The sequence below is a fragment of the Poecilia reticulata genome, chromosome 14, assembly GCF_904066995.2.
Source record: "Poecilia reticulata chromosome 14, P_reticulata-male-v2, whole genome shotgun sequence".
In the NCBI taxonomy this organism is placed as follows: Eukaryota; Metazoa; Chordata; class Actinopteri; order Cyprinodontiformes; family Poeciliidae; genus Poecilia; species Poecilia reticulata.
Window position 1 is genome coordinate 225,001 of NC_088843.1, and position 19,854 is coordinate 244,854.

Here is a 19,854-nt window from a genome sequence, read left to right on the forward strand (position 1 = left end):
GTTGGTTCTAGTTCAGCCATGTTGGTTCTACTTCCGCCATGTTGGTTTCACTTCCGCCATGTTGGTTTCACTTCCGCCATGTTGGTTTCACTTTGGCCATGTTGGATCCAGTTCGGCCATGTTGGTTCTAGTTCAGCCATGTTGGTTCTACTTCCGCCATGTTGGTTTCACTTTGGCCATGTTGGTTCTAGTTCAGCCATGTTGGTTCTACTTCCGCCATGTTGGTTTCACTTCCGCCATGTTGGTTTCACTTCCGCCATGTTTGTTCTAGTTCAGCCATGTTGGTTCTAGTTCAGCCATGTTGGTTCTACTTCCGCCATGTTTGTTCTAGTTCAGCCATGTTGGTTCTACTTCCGCCATGTTGGTTTCACTTCCGCCATGTTGGTTTCACTTCCGCCATGTTTGTTCTAGTTCAGCCATGTTGGCTGCACTTCCACCATGTTCAGGATTTTCTGGTTTCATGTTTCCTTCCAGTTCCCAGATCATCATACTGCCACCGCCATGTTTTTCAGCAGAAGTGACGGGACGCTCTTCCAGAAAGTTCCACTTTGACCTCGTCGGTTCACAGATTCGTCCTCTGAAAAAATAAAAGTTATTTTCATTGGTGGCAGTCTGAAGTATATCAGCAAAGGCCGTGACACGCTTTGGTTTTATTTCAGATATTTAAAACAAAAAAATTAATCAATAATTATCAATATTGACTGATAGGAACCTGACACATTGTGATGCGTTGATGAGCCAAATGAAGAGATTTCTGCCATCAGATGTTGGTTTGATCTGAAACATTTAAACTTTATTTTAAGTAGAAACAGAAAATCAGTTGGAACATTTATTAGATTTGTTTCTGACGTCGTAATTCTTTGTTGGCAGCCAGCGTGGGGGCAGTAAATTCGCAGTGGTGAGATCAAAAACAGGTAAAAACTAAAAACAACGTAACATTTTTAAGTGTTTGATGCTGTAATGAAACTGATTTAAATTTGACCTGATGAACTTTGGTTTGAAACTTGACTGACTGAGGAAAAGCAGCTTCCTGTAGAACCGAGGCGTCAAGAACGAGACTGAAACTGATCGATCGATAGACTGATAAACTGATCGATCGATAGACTGATAAACTGATCGATCGATAGACTGAAACTGATCGATCGATAGACTGAAACTGATCGATCGATAGACTGATAAACTGATCGATCGATAGACTGATAAACTGATCGATCGATAGACTGATAAACTGATCGATCGATAGACTGATAAACTGATCGATCGATAGACTCATTGAATGTTTATTGCTGTATTTTTCTGACTCGTTTTTCTCTCCGCGTTAAAAGTTCAGATAATCGTGTTTCTAGTTTTCATATTTTCTCTTCTCCTGTTTTTCAGTCACCAGAGCCAATCAGATGTCTTCAACGTACGTACGAGGCTTGGTTTCAGTTTTTACAGTGTGCCTGTTGTACGTTTAAAGCAGAAAGACGGACAGACGTTTCTTTCATTTCAACGTTTTTCTTTTGAAACCTTCAGAAATTTGAATCAACTATAAAAAATTTGATTCAGATTTTTTTCATGTCTAATAAAAACAAAAAATGCCAAAAATGTATATTTGACTGAAGGACGAGGCATAAAGTTACACTGCAAAAACAAAATCCTACCAACTATTTTTGTTTAGTTTCTGGTGTAAATATCTTAGTACACTTTAAAAAAAGCAAATTTACTAATAACTTTTCAACAAGAAATATGTTCTTAAAGTTGATTTAAAAGGTTCCAGTTCCACTGGCACATTATTTCACTTACAACATTTTTTTCATATTAATAAAATAATCTGACTTTTTAATTCAATATTAAGGAATTATTAACTCAAAACAAGCTCTTATTTCTTGCTGAAAAGTTATCTGTAAATAATTTTTGTCTCATTTAAAGTGAATTGACATACTTACAGTAGAGATTAGACCAAATCTTGGTGAGATTTTTTTGCAGTGCGCTGAGTTAACCAATGGAGGGTAAAATCGCTGCTCTGAGTCAACTAAAGCATTTAATTGGATTAATCCCTGATTAATCTGGGATTTATCATTATTCCTAACTTTGTTAGCAGGAAATATAAAAATATATGCAGCCGTGTTTTTTTCAGGAATGGAGCTCTATACAAGCCCCGCCTCCTGCTGCTCTATACAAGCCCCGCCTCCTGCTGCTCTATACAAGCCCCGCCTCCTGCTGCTCTATACAAGCCCCGCCTCCTGCTGCTCTATACAAGCCCCGCCTCCTGCTGCTCTTTACAAGCCCCGCCTCCTGCTGCTCTATACAAGCCCCGCCTCCTGCTGCTCTATACAAGCCCCGCCTCCTGCTGCTCTATACAAGCCCCGCCTCCTGCTGCTCTATACAAGCCCCGCCTCCTGCTGCTCTATACAAGCCCCGCCTCCTGCTGCTCTATACAAGCCCCGCCTCCTGCTGCTCTATACAAGCCCCGCCTCCTGCTGCTCTATACAAGCCCCGCCTCCTGCTGCTCTATACAAGCCCCGCCTCCTGCTGCTCTATACAAGCCCCGCCTCCTGCTGCTCTCCAACCAAATAAAAGGCAATAAATCATCAGAGTTTCTTTGTAGTGTAAGCAGCAGAGACTAAGGGAAGCTAACTCCACTACACAGGCAGCAGGTTAGATTTAACTAGATGCCCCGCCCCTTTCTGATGCAGCCCTGGGTAACTGCCCACATCATAAACCGCCCAGATTTTGTTTCCTAAAAAATGTCTCAACCAAACATGTCTGGAGATTCTCAGTTAGCATGTTTTTATGCTCAGGATGGTTTGAAGGAAGCCATTTTGTTTGAAACGTTTTCTCTGCGTTGATGAGGCGACAGTCGCTGGTTCTCCTCCAGCTGAGCATCAGAACTTAAACTGCTAAATGTAGAACAGCACAGCAGCCATTTTGGTTTATAAGCCGCAGTTCAAGTCAAATCATCTCAACAGAGATAAAAATGGAAACACAGATCAGAGAGGCTTTTATTTTAGGTTGTTGTTTTATAAAAATGTTTATGGTTTTATTGCTTTTGTGATTTGGAGAAGACAGCTGATTTAGTTTGTGATTGGTTAATTTAACTTATTAATATGTACCATTTATTGCCCACCAATAGTTGCTAACTGGAAATAAACTCAAGATAAATAAGTTTTAAATGGCACTGAGTTGATATGGTAACCATGGCAACAGGAGAGCTAATTGATTCACATACTTCTCAAAATGTATATTTAATTAGTAAAATGAAATCATTGAGGAATCAATATCTCACCCACACTGATGGCCTCGGTGCTAACAGTGGTAATTACCACACTGTCAATATTCAGAAGAATAAAATGAAACCTTTGAACCGACGCTGCTTTCACTTTCAGTTTCTGCTTTTCAACAATCCTCCAGGTTTGTCCTCTCTGAGCTTCTGTATCCAATAGTATTGAAGCGAAGCTCCCGAGAAGGACCTCGCTGCAGCAAACAGGAAGGGGCGGGACGGACCGCTGTCAGTCTCAGACCTTGTTTGGAAATGGGACCATTGCACTCCGGAAGTGAAGGGGGCGCTATTTCCTACACTTCCGTTTTTATTTTCTTTTGAAATCTGTGATATATTTTCAGCTTTAGGAAGGAGTTTCTCTCTCAGCATGTATTTGAACTTCTCTCTTTTATTTACTTCAGCGCTGATCACAGCTTTTACCAAATTCTGTAGCTTTCTGTGAACTTCTAAATCTGCCCTTCAGTGCTGACATGGTCTAGTCAAAGTCCAGACCAAAACCTTATTGACATGCTGACCCTGAAGGAAGGAGCAGGTCAGCCAGTTGAATCCTGGCTGAACTTAGTTTTTCCTTGCTAGTGTCATAAACTCGCTCAGACTTTAGTTTTATTATTTTGCGTCCTGCAGCCTCCAATTAATCGGATAAATTGGCAAATCGGATGAGTTGAAACTTTTTATTTAAGCTCATTAGGAACAAATATTCCTGACTGAATAATGAGATGCAACAAACTGCGACTGTTTTTCAGAGACGCTGCTGGGGACCCGGCGCTGCCAGACGGTAAGCCGCTGCGCCACTGCGCCACTGCGCCGCTGCGCCGCTGCGCCACTGCGCCGCTGCGCCACCGTCAGCGGGTTTCATGGAAATATAGTCCTGATTCATTCATTATTGTTCTGCAGATCAAACCGAAGAGCAGGACTATGAAAATGTTACAGACTGTAAGTCACAGTTTGAGTATTTTAATTCGACTTCCTGCAAACATCTGAAATATAAAAGATTTTCTTCCTGCAGTGCAAACCAACAGCTCCAGCCTGGAACCCGACTACGTGTGAGAATCACTCATTTAAATCATTTATCACTCATTTAAATCATTTAAATCATTTAAATCATTTATCACTCATTTAAATCATTTATCACTCATTTAAATCATTTAAATCATTTAAATCATTTATCACTCATTTAAATCATTTAAATCATTTAAATAGTTTGGGATCAAAGACCAGAACCTTCTGGCTTCAAGCTGAAATCATGTGATCAGGCTGGGAGACGAAATGAAACGTTTCATTAAATCAACTGTTAATTTAAAGAATAAACATGATGCATGTTGATGTTACACTGAGGAAAATCACATTTATCTGCTGGTTGAAAGTTGGAACAGAATCGGAAACGTTTCATTTCGACTGATTTTATTAAGATCACAATATTTTCTCTCCTAATTTCTCCTCAAATTGAGCAGAGAGTCTGTTGTAGTGACGAGGAGTTGGTTTACTGCAGAGGTGGATGTTCAATTTATGGAAAATACTTAAAGGACGGAGCCCTGAGGGACTCCTGAGACCTGAACACCTGGATGAGCAGAAGGTTTAGCTGAGATTAAAATAATTCAGTCAGTTTGTTTACAGCACAAATTCCCCACGTCACTTAAATGCACTTAAAAAAAGCAACATCTGCTTTCCAGAGATTAAAACTATCATTTAAATTTAGGAATTTTATGTATAAAATGTGTGTAACAGAGTTTTCCTGATTCACAGAGCGCCTATCGGAGAGTCTTTGTACGTAAATGAGAAGAGCAGCTTCCCTGGTGAGTCTGTTAATGACACACTAAACTTTGTTTCCTGGTGATTTTATCAGGCGTCAGACGGCCATCTTTTATGAACAACTCAGTGTATGCAGCTTGTACAACTCAGCTTTATTTCTTAGTGCAACTATCCAACTACTGGATGTACAGCGGCGCATGCTCATCAGTCTGCACTGGGCTACGGAAGCCTAACATTGACATATCACTACATCAGGTTTTCCAGATCAGCAGCAACTTCATAATAAAAATACAGGAAGCTATAGCCTCACTTTTAGCACCGATAGCGCCCCATATTATGGGGTTCCATTTGTGTCAAAAATAAGTAGGAGTCATATGTGTAGATGTTGTTGCTATGAGACTTTGGTTTATGTCTATGGTCTTAGTGCTTTATGGATATGTTGATGTTGCGTATGTTGGTGATACATATGTTAGATTTTGCATCCCAGCCAGCATACCTTGGTGGGCCCCATATGGGAAAAGGATGGCAGATAAAATGGGTCCCGTATGGGTTTGTCCGACTGTCAACAAATGTCTGAACCAAACTCTCCTGACAAACACATGTTAATAAATGCCTTGTGACCAACTGACACAAAAAGTGGTAATTAGGGTAACACGAGACACAACCCTATATTGAATCTTTAAGTCATATTCAATATTTTAAATATTCTAATATTAAAAAATATGTTTTCTTCCCGTTTCCAAGTCATGTGACCTATTGACTCAAAATCAGTGTAAAATTGTTCCACTAAAGTGTGTAGGTGAGGCTCACTCATTTTTACTCCTTTATAACAATTTTTAACATTTATTTTAGCAGTTTTTGTCAAATTTTGTCATAATTTAGTAAATATATATTTTTTAGCAATTTTTTGTTGAAATATTCTACATTTTGACAAAATTTGACAAAAAATTACTAAAAATATATTTACTAAATCTTGACAAAAAAGTTAGGGTTAAATAGTTTTGAATCAAAACTATTATGAATCATTTATGATTCATTCATTCATTTATATCCCTGAATAAAATACAAAGTAGAAATCTTAAGCATTTTGAAAACACTAATATTGAAAGACCAATATTTTTGTAATATCCAACTTTGATCAGACATGAAATAACGACAAACAGGCAGCAGCAACGCCGACCAACGACAGGAACCAATCAGACGTTACATAAAAAACAACTGCAAAGTGTTTGCTTAACGTAACGACGCAGCTAGAAACGTAACATATGCAACACAGACCAGAGTTTCCCTCTTCAGCACCATTTCAATTGATGGCTGATTAACAGGGTTTGGCTGAATTGCAATCATCTGAATGTTGTGTTGAAGCAGAGGAACATGTAAAACATGCAGGTCAGTGGGACCAGGGTTGGGAAACACTGACATAGACATATGCAATATAGACATATGCAATATCTAACATACGCAGCATCGACATATCCATAAAGCACTAAGACATAAACCAAAGTCTCATAGCAACAACATCTACACATCCGACTCCTACTTATTTTTGACACAAATGGAACCCATATGCGTTTCCATGGTAACTGATTTCAGCTGAATAATTATGAGCTGCTGAACTTTTTCGACATGAATGTGTTTCCAGACGGCGAGCTGAATCCGGGCGTTTACGGGAACGTTTTCCCGTCGCTGTCGATAGAAGGTAAAACAGCTTCAGCCTTAAAGTTCAGACCGTTTCATTCATTCATTCATTCACGGCGCTTTTCCTCCAAACAGATGATGATTATGAGAACACAGAGTTCCTGGAGCAGCAAGCGGACGGTGAGTTATCGGCTTTAAATGAATCATCTGCACTTTATTTACACCAGAGACACTGAGAAACGGAGCAGCTGCAGATCAACATGCTGCCGATTTAAACGTAAAATAACTACAATAATAAAGACAGAGATTAGAGATGGTAGAAAATAAAGAGCAACAATTATTTAATAAAATGTTTACCTGGACAACAAGGTGAGCAAAAGCAAATACAACAGAATTTAATTATAGTGTGGATTTTAATAACAGTTGAGACCAAATTAAGCAGCTTTATTTTAATGTTTTTATTGTTATTTATATCTTACAAAGTTAAAGACTTTTTCTAAAAAGTTGATTTTCAGAAAACAGACATTAAACTATTAACAATAGTTTAAATATATTGCATGTTATTGAATCATTTCGGCCTGAAGATGATTCCTCGCTTGTTTTCTTCGACAGATGAGCCGGACTATGTGAACGAAAACGGGGAGAGCACCTGAACGCATCACGACCAAACGGCAGCACTTCATTACGCAACGTCCGGTTCATTTACAATGTTCCGTTTGTAAATACACCAGCAGGTGCTGCCCCCTAGCGGTGAACAAATAAATGTTTCAACTTTAATAAATTTATTGATTTGAGAGAAAATGTTCACATTAAGTTGCATTTTCATGAAATTACATCAGATTATAGATGAGCTGCTAATTTCAATCTAATCCCAATTTACAGGTAAAAAAAAAAGTTTTTAAATTTTACCCAACAGAAATGAGTCGTTCTGCGTTTAAATAAAATATACAGAAATGTTCAGAATAAATTCATGCTTTTAAAAGGTTCTGCATGAATAAACTAAACATCCACAATGTTTTTGCAAGTTTAGACAATTTTGAATTAAAGAATTAAAACAATCTTTTATAATTATGCTTTAATCCGAGTTAAAAGATTTGTTTTTAGTTATTAGCTGCGTTTCCATTGACCAGATAAATGAACAAATTTAAATTATTAAAATAACTTTGCTTGATGGAAACTTTAGGGGAAAAAGATAAAATGTTTTTATATGATAAAGTGTTAAAAAAAACCCTTCAAATTGGTACATTATTGGTATTTTATGCTAACCTGCAGTGGAAAGTGTTTTCAACACGAGTCACATGATCAACAGGAAGTTTCTACTGCTGGAAACCAGAAAGAAGAAAACAGGAAGCGGTGGAATGATTTCAATGATTTCTCGCCTGAATGAACTCATTCATGTGATTTTAAACTATTTAATGGAAACGATGCGATGACAAAACTCAGTTTTTCAACAGAATATTACAGAGGAATAATGCTGCCAAACAAGGAAATAAAATTATGAGAATAAAGTCAAAATATTCTGAGAAGTTGTAATGTAACTTTATTCTCTAATATTTTGACTTGCTTGTATTTTCAGCCGACGCTCAATGAGGACATGATCACAATTTATGTTTTAAACATAGATGGTTTTATTAGAACAGATCAGACAGGAAGTAACATCTATGTTGGCCACATCTATGATCGCCACGTTAACACAGAAGCTCTACAGGAACCTAAACTCTGATCCCGTTTCTCCTCAGGAAGGAGAAACCCGACTGCTGCTTTGCAGCCGAGAACGTCTGAAGACGGAAATTAATCAGGGTTAAAGGTCAACACTGTGCTGGGGCAGGTTGGGGTCAGGGGTCATGATGACACTTCAGGAGATCTGCACCTCTCTCTCTCACACACACACACACACACACACACACACACACACACACACACACACACACACACTCTCTCTCTCCAGTGAGGCGTCTAGGCGCTGCTGAGCGCGTCCACACCAGGCAGGACTTTACCTGAGAACAGATCAACATTATAGAGTTTATATTAGACATGAACCGATCTGATATCAATATCTGTATTGGTCCTGATATTGAAACAAATTCTAGATTGGGTATCAGTTCCTGAGCCATCAGGTCAGATCTATTCAGTCTAATTCTACGCTTCGTTTTACATCATTTTCAAAATTCATAGTTAAACTTCCTCAATAATTTGAATGTTTGTTGGTTTATTTTAACGTTTGACCAAAATAATCAGCTTGTTGTTTTATTTAATATTTATTTTCCACTTGATGTTTTTCTCCTGACGGCGCCGACTGACCAGCTGGTGGCGCTGTTGGTTCCTATGGAGACATTTATTCACCACTATAATAATAATAATAAATAACAATAATAAGCGTTTACTGACCCATAATAATCCCTATTTGCTTGTGTTTTAATTTGAAATTCCTAAATGCTGCCGACTGCTTCCTGTTGGTGGCGCTCACCTTCCAGCAGCTCCAGGCTAGCGCCGCCGCCGGTGCTAACGTGGCTAACTTTGTCCTCCGTGTCCCACTTAGCGCAGCAGGTAGCAGTGTCGCCCCCACCTGGACAGAAAGCGAACAGCGTCAGAGGAAAGGCTTTGTCCGTTTATTAGACATTCATTTATTCTGATAAAGTTTATAGACAAGAGATCAAATCCTCAGAAATCAGCTGCTGGTCAGAAACAGATTTTATTCACTGATTGAATTTAAAACGAAGCAGAACAAACAGCCAACATGTGAAGATTAAAATAAAAACGCTGCTTCAACAATTAAATCATTTCATGAGCTAAACTGAAGAAAAACCAAAAGTCAGACTGAACAAAGTTTTAGCCGTTTGAAGTGGATATTAGAATGAAGTGGATCTTGAGGATCTGATTGGTCAGAGGGACTCGGCCGTTTCCTTTCTGCATCGTTTTATTTCTCCTTTAGGATTTTTAAAATTACCACTTTATTCTGAAATATGACTTTTTGTTGAACGACTTTTTAAAACGTCGCAACATTACGGCGGTTCTTACCGATGATGGTGACGCACCCTGACCTCGTGACCTCCACGACCTTGTCCATCAGGCTCTTGGTTCCCCTGGCGAAGTTTTCCCACTCAAAGACGCCGACCGGCCCGTTCCAGACGATCTGCTTGGCGCGGCCCACCGCCTCCGCGTACAGCCGGGAACTCTCCGGGCCGCAGTCCAGCCCCTGCGGACCGTAGGAGCCGGGGGTCACCCGAGGCCAAAGGTCAAAGGTCAGAGGAAGAGGCCTCTCCTTACCATCCAGCCGGCGGGAATGCCGGCAGCGACGGTGGCGGAGCCGGTGGCGGCGTTCTCGTCAAATTTGTCGGCGGTCATGAAGTCGACGGGGAGCGTGATTCTGACGCCGTTTTTCTCGGCTTTCGCCATCAGGTCTTTGACTATACCAGCGCCTTCCTCGTCGAACAGAGATGTCCCGATCTGAGGCACAAATAAAGATAAAAACAAACCAGAGGCAGAAACTCAGGAGGAAATAAAATCTAATTATATTCACTTTAAGAAACAGAATCCGACCCATAAGACTTTGTTCTGAATGATAAAAACACAAAATACAAGAAAAAACAACTAAAAATGTTTCTGCCATTTATAAAAAAATATACATTTGGTGATTTTAACTAACAGTTAAAAATAATCAGATTTAACTTTAATAATATCTTTAATTATGAGGCTTCAACCGTCAATGTTCTCCATATTTTATCAAACTTCATTTCCAAACCAGAAACTCTTCAGCTCCGACCTACGCCCTCATTTCCCATGATGCAACACGGCCACCCTGACCTCCTCTTGCTTCACGTTTCCTTTTGCTGAACTTCTGTTTGTTTCTAATCTACACAGAGGAACCAGATTCTGTTGAACTGAGGTCACGACCTGCAGTTTATCTAAAACACACCGAGGTTTCATCACTCAACAATAACACAATCTGTCCTAGTCAAATCCTGACTTATTTGCTCTATAACGGTACATTTGTTCAGATTAGATGTTTCAGGATCATCGGTCAGGACATTTGGACTCCATGCTTCAGGCGGGTTGCCAGATCTGACACAAAAACAAAAAACTCACCCAACTAAAAATAAATCCTAGCAGATCATAATGTCGTTTCTGACTGGATTTATTCTGACAGAACCAGAGCTGGACTCTCGGATCAGAACCAGACTCATGTTTTAAATCAACGCTGCACTGGTTTCTGTTTTACAGTGCAGATACTTAGTGACGCTAGTCTGAAGGTCATCACTGATGATGTCACATCCAGCACATTTCAAAATAAAGTAAAAATGAATGAAAGGCCCAGCGGCAGCCGGAACCAGGATCAGAGTGAGGCGTATGGAAACTTCTGGCTCCAGACCATCAAATCTGAAAGTTTATCCTGAAATTATCATTTCATGAAACTTTATTAATATTCATCCACTAAAATAAAGAGATTTATGATTATTTAACTTTCTTCGCTGCTGCTGCTATTTAAATAAACTTTATTTTCTCCAGCACTAAACATGATGTGATGTTTTATGAAAGAGGAAAGTCGGCTGTGAACTGGAGGACATGGAGGATTAAAGCTGAGGAGGTTTTGGTCTGAAGTTCAGTAAAACCTGGACTCTGTGCTGCTGCTGCTCCGGACTGGAGTCGGGTTTCAGCAGAATCTGGTTCTGGAAGCGACTCTGACCTCCATGTTGTTGAGAACCTTGAGGAAAGTGAAGGCCATGCCGCCGCCGATGATCATCTCATCCACCTTGTCCAGCATGTTGTTGATCAGCTGGATCTTGTCCTTCACCTTGGCTCTGCCAGGGAATCAAACCACCGGTCAGAACCCAGATCTGGTCCAGAACCAGCGAGGCCCGGTAAACACAGACGGTGGTGAATTTTCAACATAAAGTTACATTAACTGCTTCATTATAAGTGTTTATAACACCGAGGTAAAATTATTAACCCCGTAGGGAAACTGAGGTCTGAGGTCAAAGGTCGTCTGTTGCTCTCATCAATTCACAGCTTTAAATCTGGATCATCTAGAAAAGCTGCATAATAAAGAGCTTAAAATAATAAAGAGCTTAAACTTCACCTTGTTTTAACATTAATAACCTTAATTCTGAGGGCACAGGGCTTTTATTGTGGCGGTACGCTGCCATCAATTATATTCACTCAAAGCATAGAATCAGAGTGAATAGATGGGCTATCGGACCGATACAGATATTGATAACTGATCGGTGCCGATTCTGTTTTCCTTCTCCAGGAACTTTGCAGTCAGACTTTCACAGTAATGTTGGTGTTAAAACGTTCCGCCGCCGACAGAGGAAGGATTTAAACCTGCAGCCGAAACGGACAGGAAGTAGAAACAGAACAAGGGGCTGAACTTCCTCTCACCCTCCCAGGATGGCCAGGAACGGCCTCTGAGGTTTCTCCAGCGCCATGGCGAAGTAATCCAGCTCCTTCTTCATGAGGAACCCGGCCGCCTTCTGGGGGAGGTCCACCCCCACCATGGAGCTGGGGGACAGGTCAGAGGGTCAGAGAGGTCAGACAGGTCAGAGGGTCAGACAGGTCAGAGGGTCGGAGAGGTCAGAGGGTCAGAGAGGTCAGAGAGGTCAGAGGGTCAGACAGGTCAGAGGGTCAGACAGGTCAGAGGGTCGGAGAGGTCAGAGGGTCAGACAGGTCGTCACAATGATTCGCTACGTTTTCCTGTTTCAGCAAAGAAAACTGGGACTTGGTTACCATGGCGACAGAAAGCCTGGAAGATGACAGCTTTACAGTTTTTTTCTAGGTGGATGGAAGCTGCTGCGTAACCCGACCAAAACTAAAATCACCATAAAACATGTTCAGGTGTGACACTGAAGGCCACATTATGAGCTTCCTGTGATGACACAGGAAGCTCCGCCCACTCACCTGCAACGTCACCTGGATTTGCAACTCAAACGATAAACAAAATGTTTCAATTTCCTGGAAAACGACTTCGCAGCCTAACGGCGGCGTTTCCTGCGGAGCCTCGGCTCACCTGTGAGCTCTGTGCGCCGTCCCAAACGCGTCGTTGACGTAAACGTCCCCCAGCTTGGACAGAGACGCCCTGAAGGAGTCCGTCTGTTCCTGGGTGGCCTTGGTCTGAAGGTCAGAGGACGATGAAGACCATGAAGAAGAAGGAGACAGGTTTCAGACGCAGATCTTCACTTGGATAAATGGAGGCAGAAAACTCAGAGCGTCGCTCAGTGAACCTGAAAGCAAAGCCAGGTGCTGACGGGCCTCAGCACATCCACCGAGGGAACGGACCAACCCCGTGTCGGAGCTGTGTTGGCTCTAGCGGCCTTCATTTGAAAGTAGTTTGACAGGAAAGAGGGTCATGAGAGACGGGGAGACATGCGGCAAATGTCACCAGGTCGGGAATCAAACCTGCGACCACCGGCATGAGGACTAGGGCCTCAGTACATGGGTCGTGCTTTGCCCCCGCGCCACCACAGCACCCGCGCCCGTCCCTTTAAGGCAGTGTTTCTCACCCTGTTTGGCCCAGCGCCCCCCAGCCTTTATCCAGGTCCCCCTCATCCCGGACCACTTCCAGCTCCGTGTTAACACTATAAAATGAACGCTCTCTATCGCGGTATCAGCCATGGAGGGATTTCTTTATTTAAATGGGTTCATTTTTCAGAGGGATACTCAGTGAGGGTATCGTGATTTTAGCTACCAGTAGCAGGAGAACGGAGCTGCGCCAAGAAGCTAACAGAAGCTAACAGAAGCTACAAACACTGAATAGAAGAAGAGCTGCCATCGATACAGTTGCAGCCAAGCATGATTTAATGTTACACAATACAGTTTCACCAAGTTGCTCAAAGTCTAAACTGGCATTGTTGTGGATTTAAGGTGTAAAGTTTACCTTCGACCAAACGCCCCCCAAAGGCATCCCAGCGCCCCCCTTTTGTAAAAATGTCCTCCAGCGCCCCCTGCTGTCCTCTGGACGCCCCCTGGGGGGCGGTACCGCCCACGCTGAGAACCGGTAGTTTAAGGCAGACCATGTGACTGAATCACTTCCTGTGTCGTTTGGATGTCACGGCGCCAAATCGTGTTTATGAGGGAGAAACTGTGTGGACATGTTTTGTTGGATGAGATACTTTGTTAGTTTGGGTTTATATTTGAACACCGACATGGATCAGAAGAGAAGAGGAAGGTTTCACCTGCGGGATCAATAAAGTGAATTATTATTCCGTTATTTCCACTTCTGATCATTTTTTCTATAGAATATTTGAGTTAGTTTACAGGGATCAGCTTTTATTTATATTTTAGATGAAATGTAGGATTTACTGTAACCGCAGCTCTTCCATGACGCTGAGGTTTCACCGCCCGGCAGGAGGGGGCAAACCGTTAACGATGGACCGGTCAACTCCGAGATGAACCCGTTAACGATGTGTTCAACTCAACATTGAACCAGTTTGACCAGTAGAACGCTCCACTGACCTTGTTCCCAGCCGGGTCTTTGCCCTTTCCCTCCTCAGCAACGTGGAAGCGGAGATTCTCCAGCAGGATGACGGAGCCGGCAGCCGGGCTGGAGCAGGCCGCCTCCACCTCCGGACCCACGCAGTCCTTCAGGAAGGTCACGTCCCTGAGGAACGCCACACACAACCATCAGTCCTACGGAAGGTCACGACCCTGAGGAACGCCACACAACCATCAGTCCTACGGAAGGTCACGACCCTGAGGAACGCCACACAACCATCAGTCCTACGGAAGGTCACGACCCTGAGGAACGCCACACACAACCATCAGTCCTTCAGGAAGGTCACGTCCCTGAGGAACGCCACACACAACCATCAGTCCTACGGAAGGTCACGACCCTGAGGAACGCCACTCAACCATCAGCTCCCCTGCTGGGTCTCCCTGCAGGTTACCGACTTTGGACCAATCTGAGAAACGTCAGAACAAACATCAGTCCTACAAGAACTGGACCATTTGGAGTTTCTTAAGGGGTCAAAGTTCAGCCATTTTAATATTAGATCCAATTTATTCCAACTTTTAGGAGAATCATAAACTTTATTCTGCCTTAAGAAGTTCAGAAGAACTAGAAAAGGTTTGAAAATAATTTGTAAACAGATCAAATCCCTGCAGGATTTCATTTTCCCGCCGTCGGTGGAAACTAAACTGAAATTACAAAGATAAGTTTGCTCAACAGAAAAAGCAATTTTGGGGAAAAAATCCCAACAAAATGTCTTTGATAGTTTTTGCATTTATTCACGTCTGATTTGTGTTTCTTTAAAGGAAACTCATCATTTGCAGAATTGTTTTTATGGGAATAGCAGAATATCATCAAAGTTTTCCTTACAGCAGAAAAAAGCAGCTCATTGTCACTCAGGACAGTTTCTGCAGAGGTCAGCAACTTCACATGTTGCTGCCCAAGTTTCCGAAAACTGAAAAGAAAAAAAGTTGCTAAATTTGTCACTAGTCACTTAAAAAAAAAAAAAGTCACTAGGAGTCTTAACAGTTGCTAAATACAGCAACAAAATTGGCAAGTTAGCAACAGTGCTTCACCATATAGGCCACGCCCCTCAGTCTATAGGCCACGCCCCTCCGTCTCTATGCCACGCCTAGAGACGGGCGGGGCTTAGCCGCCCCCAAAGACGGCTAAGCCCCGCCCGTCTTTGGGGGCGGGGCTTAGCTTCTACACGTGTTCAGTTACAATAAAAAGAAGGTTTTACTATGGCAAGCCGTTATAAATTCGGTTTTACCGCCCTTACATTCCACATATCTCAAATTGTTTTGTGACAAGATGTTTTAGCGATTTAAGATAAAATAACTATTCTGACTAGTCGAAATGACGTCAAATTTACCATTGACTTGTATAAAGACTTTAATTCAAGATATCTAAAATGAATTACTGACTATCTGACATACACATTTCAGATATCTACAATTAAATTATGACTAGTCAAAGTAAATTCAAGACATCTTAAATGTCTTTTTGGATAGCAGATATGTAGTTTTGACTAGACAAAACTAAATTAGAGATCTTGAATTGTAATTTTGACTAGTCGAAATTCTTATTATGTCTAAATGAATTGGAGATATCTTAAATTTCACAGCTTTTCTATTTAAGATATCTTGAATCGACATCCCGACCAGTCAGAATGACATCACTGGTGTCTTGGATATTCTGTCCAGTCAAAACGTCCCTGACTTGCGTAGCAATTTGAAAGTTTAATAAAACAATGAAAAATAGAAAATGTTTGAAAAAAGATGTTTGAAAAAAGATGTTTGAAAAAAGATGTTTGAAAAAAGATGTTTGAAAATGCGTCACTTCATGTTGAAAATGGTTTGACAAAAGCAGTTTTAGCTTTTCCTGTTTTTAAGTGCATTCGGTTCGTCGGAAATGAATAAACAGGAAATTCTTTGCAGATATCAGAATCAGTCTTATAGTTTATGAAGTTTTTCTATCTCCACATTTCCAACATTGTCGAGCTTTTTCTAATTTGTAGCATTTACTGACAATTTTATGCAGGAAATATAAAATTCTGCAGGCAGCTGTTTGGACACCTCAAAGGGGCTTCATGTCATTCTTAATTCAGACATTAAAATTATCATTTTGACTAGTTCATGATATCTTAAATCATAATTACGGATATGTGTCCCGTCAAATGACAGATCCAGTGACGTCATTTGAGATATATTAAAGAAAGTTTGACTCGTCAAAATGTAATCGTAGATATATTGAATTAATATTCTCACTAGTCAGAATGTAAATACAGATCTCTTAAATTACCATTACACATAGTCAAAATGTAGTTTTGACTATCCGGCATCTGGTATGTAATTACGGAGAGTCAGACGAAACCGAATTTATGTCAAAACGGCTTGCCATACAGGTGGAGCTCTCACTTTGCCAGCAGAGTCTTGAGCTCAGCAGCGACCGGCTCCAGTGAATACTTCTCCGGCATGGCGTTCCCGTCAGGACGGCCCAGATGGCTCATCAGAACCACAGACTTGGCGCCGCGGTCCAGGCAGTGCTGGATGCTCGGCACTGCCGCCTTGATCCTGGGAACAGTTCAGACCAACAGCCGGTCGTCTCATTACGGGTCACTTTGGTTAACATCTGAATTGAAATGAAGAAAGAGTTTAACCTCTGGTTGTTGGTGATGCGTTTGTCCTTCATGGGAACGTTGAAGTCGACTCTGGAACAGAACAGCTACTGTAATTACATCGTTTTGACACATTTCATCTGCATTTACATGAACAGAAAATGTTTTAATCAAGTGTTTCAGCTCGCTCCTCTGCTTCTGAATCATGTGCCAAACTCGAGGCCTGGGGCCAAACCCGGCCCGCCAAGGACTTTCAAGTGGCCCTCTGGACTCCAGACACCCAACAGCATCAAACTCTACAGTTTTTCACCACAGTGGAAATCCATGCAGAATCTACAGATCCCTGCACAACTAAGTTTAATGCAAATTTTCCATAAAAATGGTCAAAAACATAGTTTACGTAATGCCAACTCCCACCTGCAAGGGGCAGTATTTCTTACTTTACTGCTGACACACTTTACTTGAGGCCAAGTTAAAGTGGAGTAACAAAAAGTCACATTTAGTGAAATACTTACTCCACAAAATGCCTGATTTTCACCATCAACAGGACTAGACCACTACTCTGCTCTAACTAACCCTAACCCTAACTAAAACTGGCTGATAAAACCAAGCTGGAAATATTCATCCATGCTTTCCTCAACCTAAGAGCAAAATAAACTCCTGCACTCCGTTTTCAGGTTTCTGGCCCCGTCTCGGTCCACCGCTGCAGGTTTCTGCAGCAGCCTGGCTTGCTGCCTCAGTCAGGCCCGCCGGGTTCCCCAAACCCAGCAATCCAGGAGCAGCAGCCATGTGGCAGCTGCTCCTGGCCTGGAATCCACTGAAAATGACCTTTTAATGCCGAGCAGCGCTGGCTTTACGTGAACCTTGTCCTATACCGAGCAAACCCTCATGGCCCTCTGACATTTTCACACATGGTGTCGGTTTCACTCGCCAACAGATCCAGTAAAAGACATTTAACCAATAAAACGGAGCAAGAAGCACATGTAGAGGGTGCCACTCCTCAGAGGAAGGCACTGAGCCATCTTTGGGCTCTTTTCTGCCCATCTGGTTCTGACATCACATAAATATAGATTATATGACATAAAATAAAGAGCCAGGAAGCTGCAACCCTGAGTTGTACTCAGATTTCTGTCTCTATGCATCCACTGAACTTTGAGGGAGGTGCCGTTAGGTTTATGGACAAAAAAGGAGAGATGTTCATTTTAATGCCTTTATTAATTAACTAAGAAAGAAATGTGTCCCTTCAGAGCTACGCACGCAAAAAAAGACCGATGATGGCAGCAGATCTTTTGGAAAAACTTGAAACTGGTTGAATTTAATGAATTTTGACATTTTAAATGGCCCTAATCTTCTTCCGTATCCTTCCACCCGGAGCGTTTCTGACGCTAAATGGCAGCCAGCAGCATGTTACCGCAGGTTTCATCCATTCAGCTTCTCCTCTCAAGCACGTAACGGAAAACGTGACGACACACCGATTCACTTCCTGTGACTCTGCTCGGCTACAGTGAAGCATCACTTTAGAGCCCCGACATACCGACCGGACAGACATTACCGCCGGACTGATGGACACCAGCTAACCCACGGCTCCCTCCCCATTAGCTGCTGTTCGAGTTGCTGCGGCTACAGGCGACATTAAACTGCCCACCTCATAACGACCCGCTTCCCATTGACGTCCACCTTGTCCAGAGTGAGTTTGTTGGAGAGCGACATGTTGGCTGGTTCGGTTGGTTCTGTCGTTCACCGTCCTGACGGGCTCTTCTCCGCTTCCGGCCGCTGGAGAGTTAGCTGCCGAATGTCAGTGGTGACCTCAGAGCACAGCAAGGGAAGAGCGTGGGGGCGGGACAAATCTCTCCCCCGACATCTGATTGGCCAATACGGTTAGAACTGGTGTGTTCTGATTGGATTAGAGGGATGAACGTCTCCTGACGGAATTCTTCGTTGTTTCTGGTAACCTTACCAGCAGATCTTTATAAAATAAATAAATAAAAACGGCATATCTTCATGTGTAATTAGTTCAAAAATACTAAAGGTAAATTAAATGTTATAGTACATATGAATTAAGAATTGTAGCTGTGGCCGGTTTGCTTTAGAATAAGCCTCCGATTATGGAGGACCAAAACCGACATAAGAAATATAAGAATAAATATATAAATAAAAGAATAAATATATATCTGACATAAGAAAAAGAATAAATACATATAAAAAAGAAAAAATATATATCCAACATAATAAGAAATAAAAAGAAATATATATTTTGATAAGAATTAAAAGCATAAATATCCATCCATTTTCTTTCACCCTTGTCCCTCAGTGGGGTCGGGAGGGTTGCTGGTGCCCATCTGCAGCTAACGTTCCGGGCGGGAGGCGGGGTCACCTGGACGGGTCACCTGGACAGGTCGCCAGTCTGTCGCAGGGCAACACAGAGACACACAACCATGCACACACACACACACACTCACACCTAGGGGCAATTTAGAGAGGCCAATTAACCTGACAGTCTTGTTTTTGGACTGTGGGAGGAAACCGGAGTACCTGGAGAAAACCCACCATGCAGGGAGAACATGGAGACTCCATGCAGAACGACCGGGAATCGAACCCCAGAACCTTCTTGCTGCAAGGCAACAGCTCTACCCACTTCACCACTGTGCAGCCTCATAAATATATATTTTGATAATAAAAGCATAAATATATATTTAGTTTTTCCTTTTTCTTACACATGAGTTTCCGTCAGTAAAAATAGATATTTTGCTTTGTCTTTTTTTGCTTCTCCATTTTCTGCGCGCTGTTTTTCTGCAGCTCCTCATTATGCTAATGAGGAGCTGCCTTCTCTGTCTCCTATTGGCCAATGGAGCTTTGGAACCAACGTCACTGCGTCAGACGTTGTGGGGCGTTTAGGTCCAGTCGCTCGCGGCCATCTTTACAGGCCACAGACCAAAACAAACTTTATCCCGGTGGTTTTATTGTGTTACCGACTGCAGTGAAGTGAACCTCCGAGGCTTGAGGAGGGAGCCGGAGAACGACTGGCTGAAATTATCACTCATAAATCAGATCAACTTTGAGCTAAACGCCGCTTTCTCGGCGGATATTGGAAAATCCAACTCGAAACTAACTTCACTGCAGTTGGTAACACAATAAAACCACCGG

General features: G+C 42.0%; 2 protein-coding genes across 3 annotated transcripts in view; one reads left to right on the forward strand and one right to left on the reverse strand.

Moving 5' to 3' along the window:
* The window catches only part of LOC145554816 (uncharacterized), a 12,183-nt gene extending 4,754 nt beyond the window's left edge, over nt 1-7,429 (forward strand). The window contains exons 4-12 of the mRNA XM_081615439.1: nt 871-914; nt 1,378-1,405; nt 4,006-4,037; nt 4,157-4,195; nt 4,269-4,305; nt 5,006-5,055; nt 6,654-6,710; nt 6,785-6,829; nt 7,262-7,429. Of these exons, the coding sequence (XP_081471565.1) occupies nt 871-914; nt 1,378-1,405; nt 4,006-4,037; nt 4,157-4,195; nt 4,269-4,305; nt 5,006-5,055; nt 6,654-6,710; nt 6,785-6,829; nt 7,262-7,302 (373 nt within the window). The 3' untranslated portion in view covers nt 7,303-7,429. The remainder of the gene's footprint in view (nt 1-870; nt 915-1,377; nt 1,406-4,005; nt 4,038-4,156; nt 4,196-4,268; nt 4,306-5,005; nt 5,056-6,653; nt 6,711-6,784; nt 6,830-7,261) is intronic.
* Nucleotides 7,430-8,253: 824 nt separating this feature from the next.
* Nucleotides 8,254-18,532, reverse strand: pgk1 (phosphoglycerate kinase 1). Of its 2 annotated transcripts, XM_008401957.3 has the most exons (11): nt 18,356-18,530; nt 16,753-16,803; nt 16,511-16,666; nt 14,099-14,243; nt 12,654-12,757; nt 12,029-12,148; nt 11,334-11,448; nt 9,917-10,096; nt 9,668-9,845; nt 9,117-9,215; nt 8,254-8,646 (listed from the first exon to the last, which is right to left on the reverse strand). In XM_008401957.3, the coding sequence occupies exons 1-11, from the start codon at nt 18,418-18,420 to the stop codon at nt 8,606-8,608; spliced, it is 1,254 nt and encodes a 417-aa protein (XP_008400179.1). In that variant the 5' UTR covers nt 18,421-18,530; the 3' UTR covers nt 8,254-8,605. The 2 variants fall into 2 exon arrangements, with proteins under 2 accessions (XP_008400179.1, XP_081471549.1); XM_081615423.1 differs by lacking the exon at nt 12,029-12,148 and having other exon boundaries at nt 18,356-18,532.
* Between the last annotated feature and the right edge of the window lie 1,322 nt (nt 18,533-19,854).

Coding starts and splice junctions, on each gene's coding strand:
- pgk1 (XM_008401957.3), bottom strand. CDS start 18,420: ATGTCGCTCTCCAACAAACTCACTCTGGACAAGGTGGACGTCAATGGG. Junction 14,244..16,510: donor CTCAAGACTCTGCTGGCAAA/GTGAGAGCTCCA, acceptor GGCGTTCCTCAG/GGACGTGACCTTCCTGAAGG. Junction 11,449..12,028: donor TTCCTGGCCATCCTGGGAGG/GTGAGAGGAAGT, acceptor ATTCCCTGGCAG/AGCCAAGGTGAAGGACAAGA.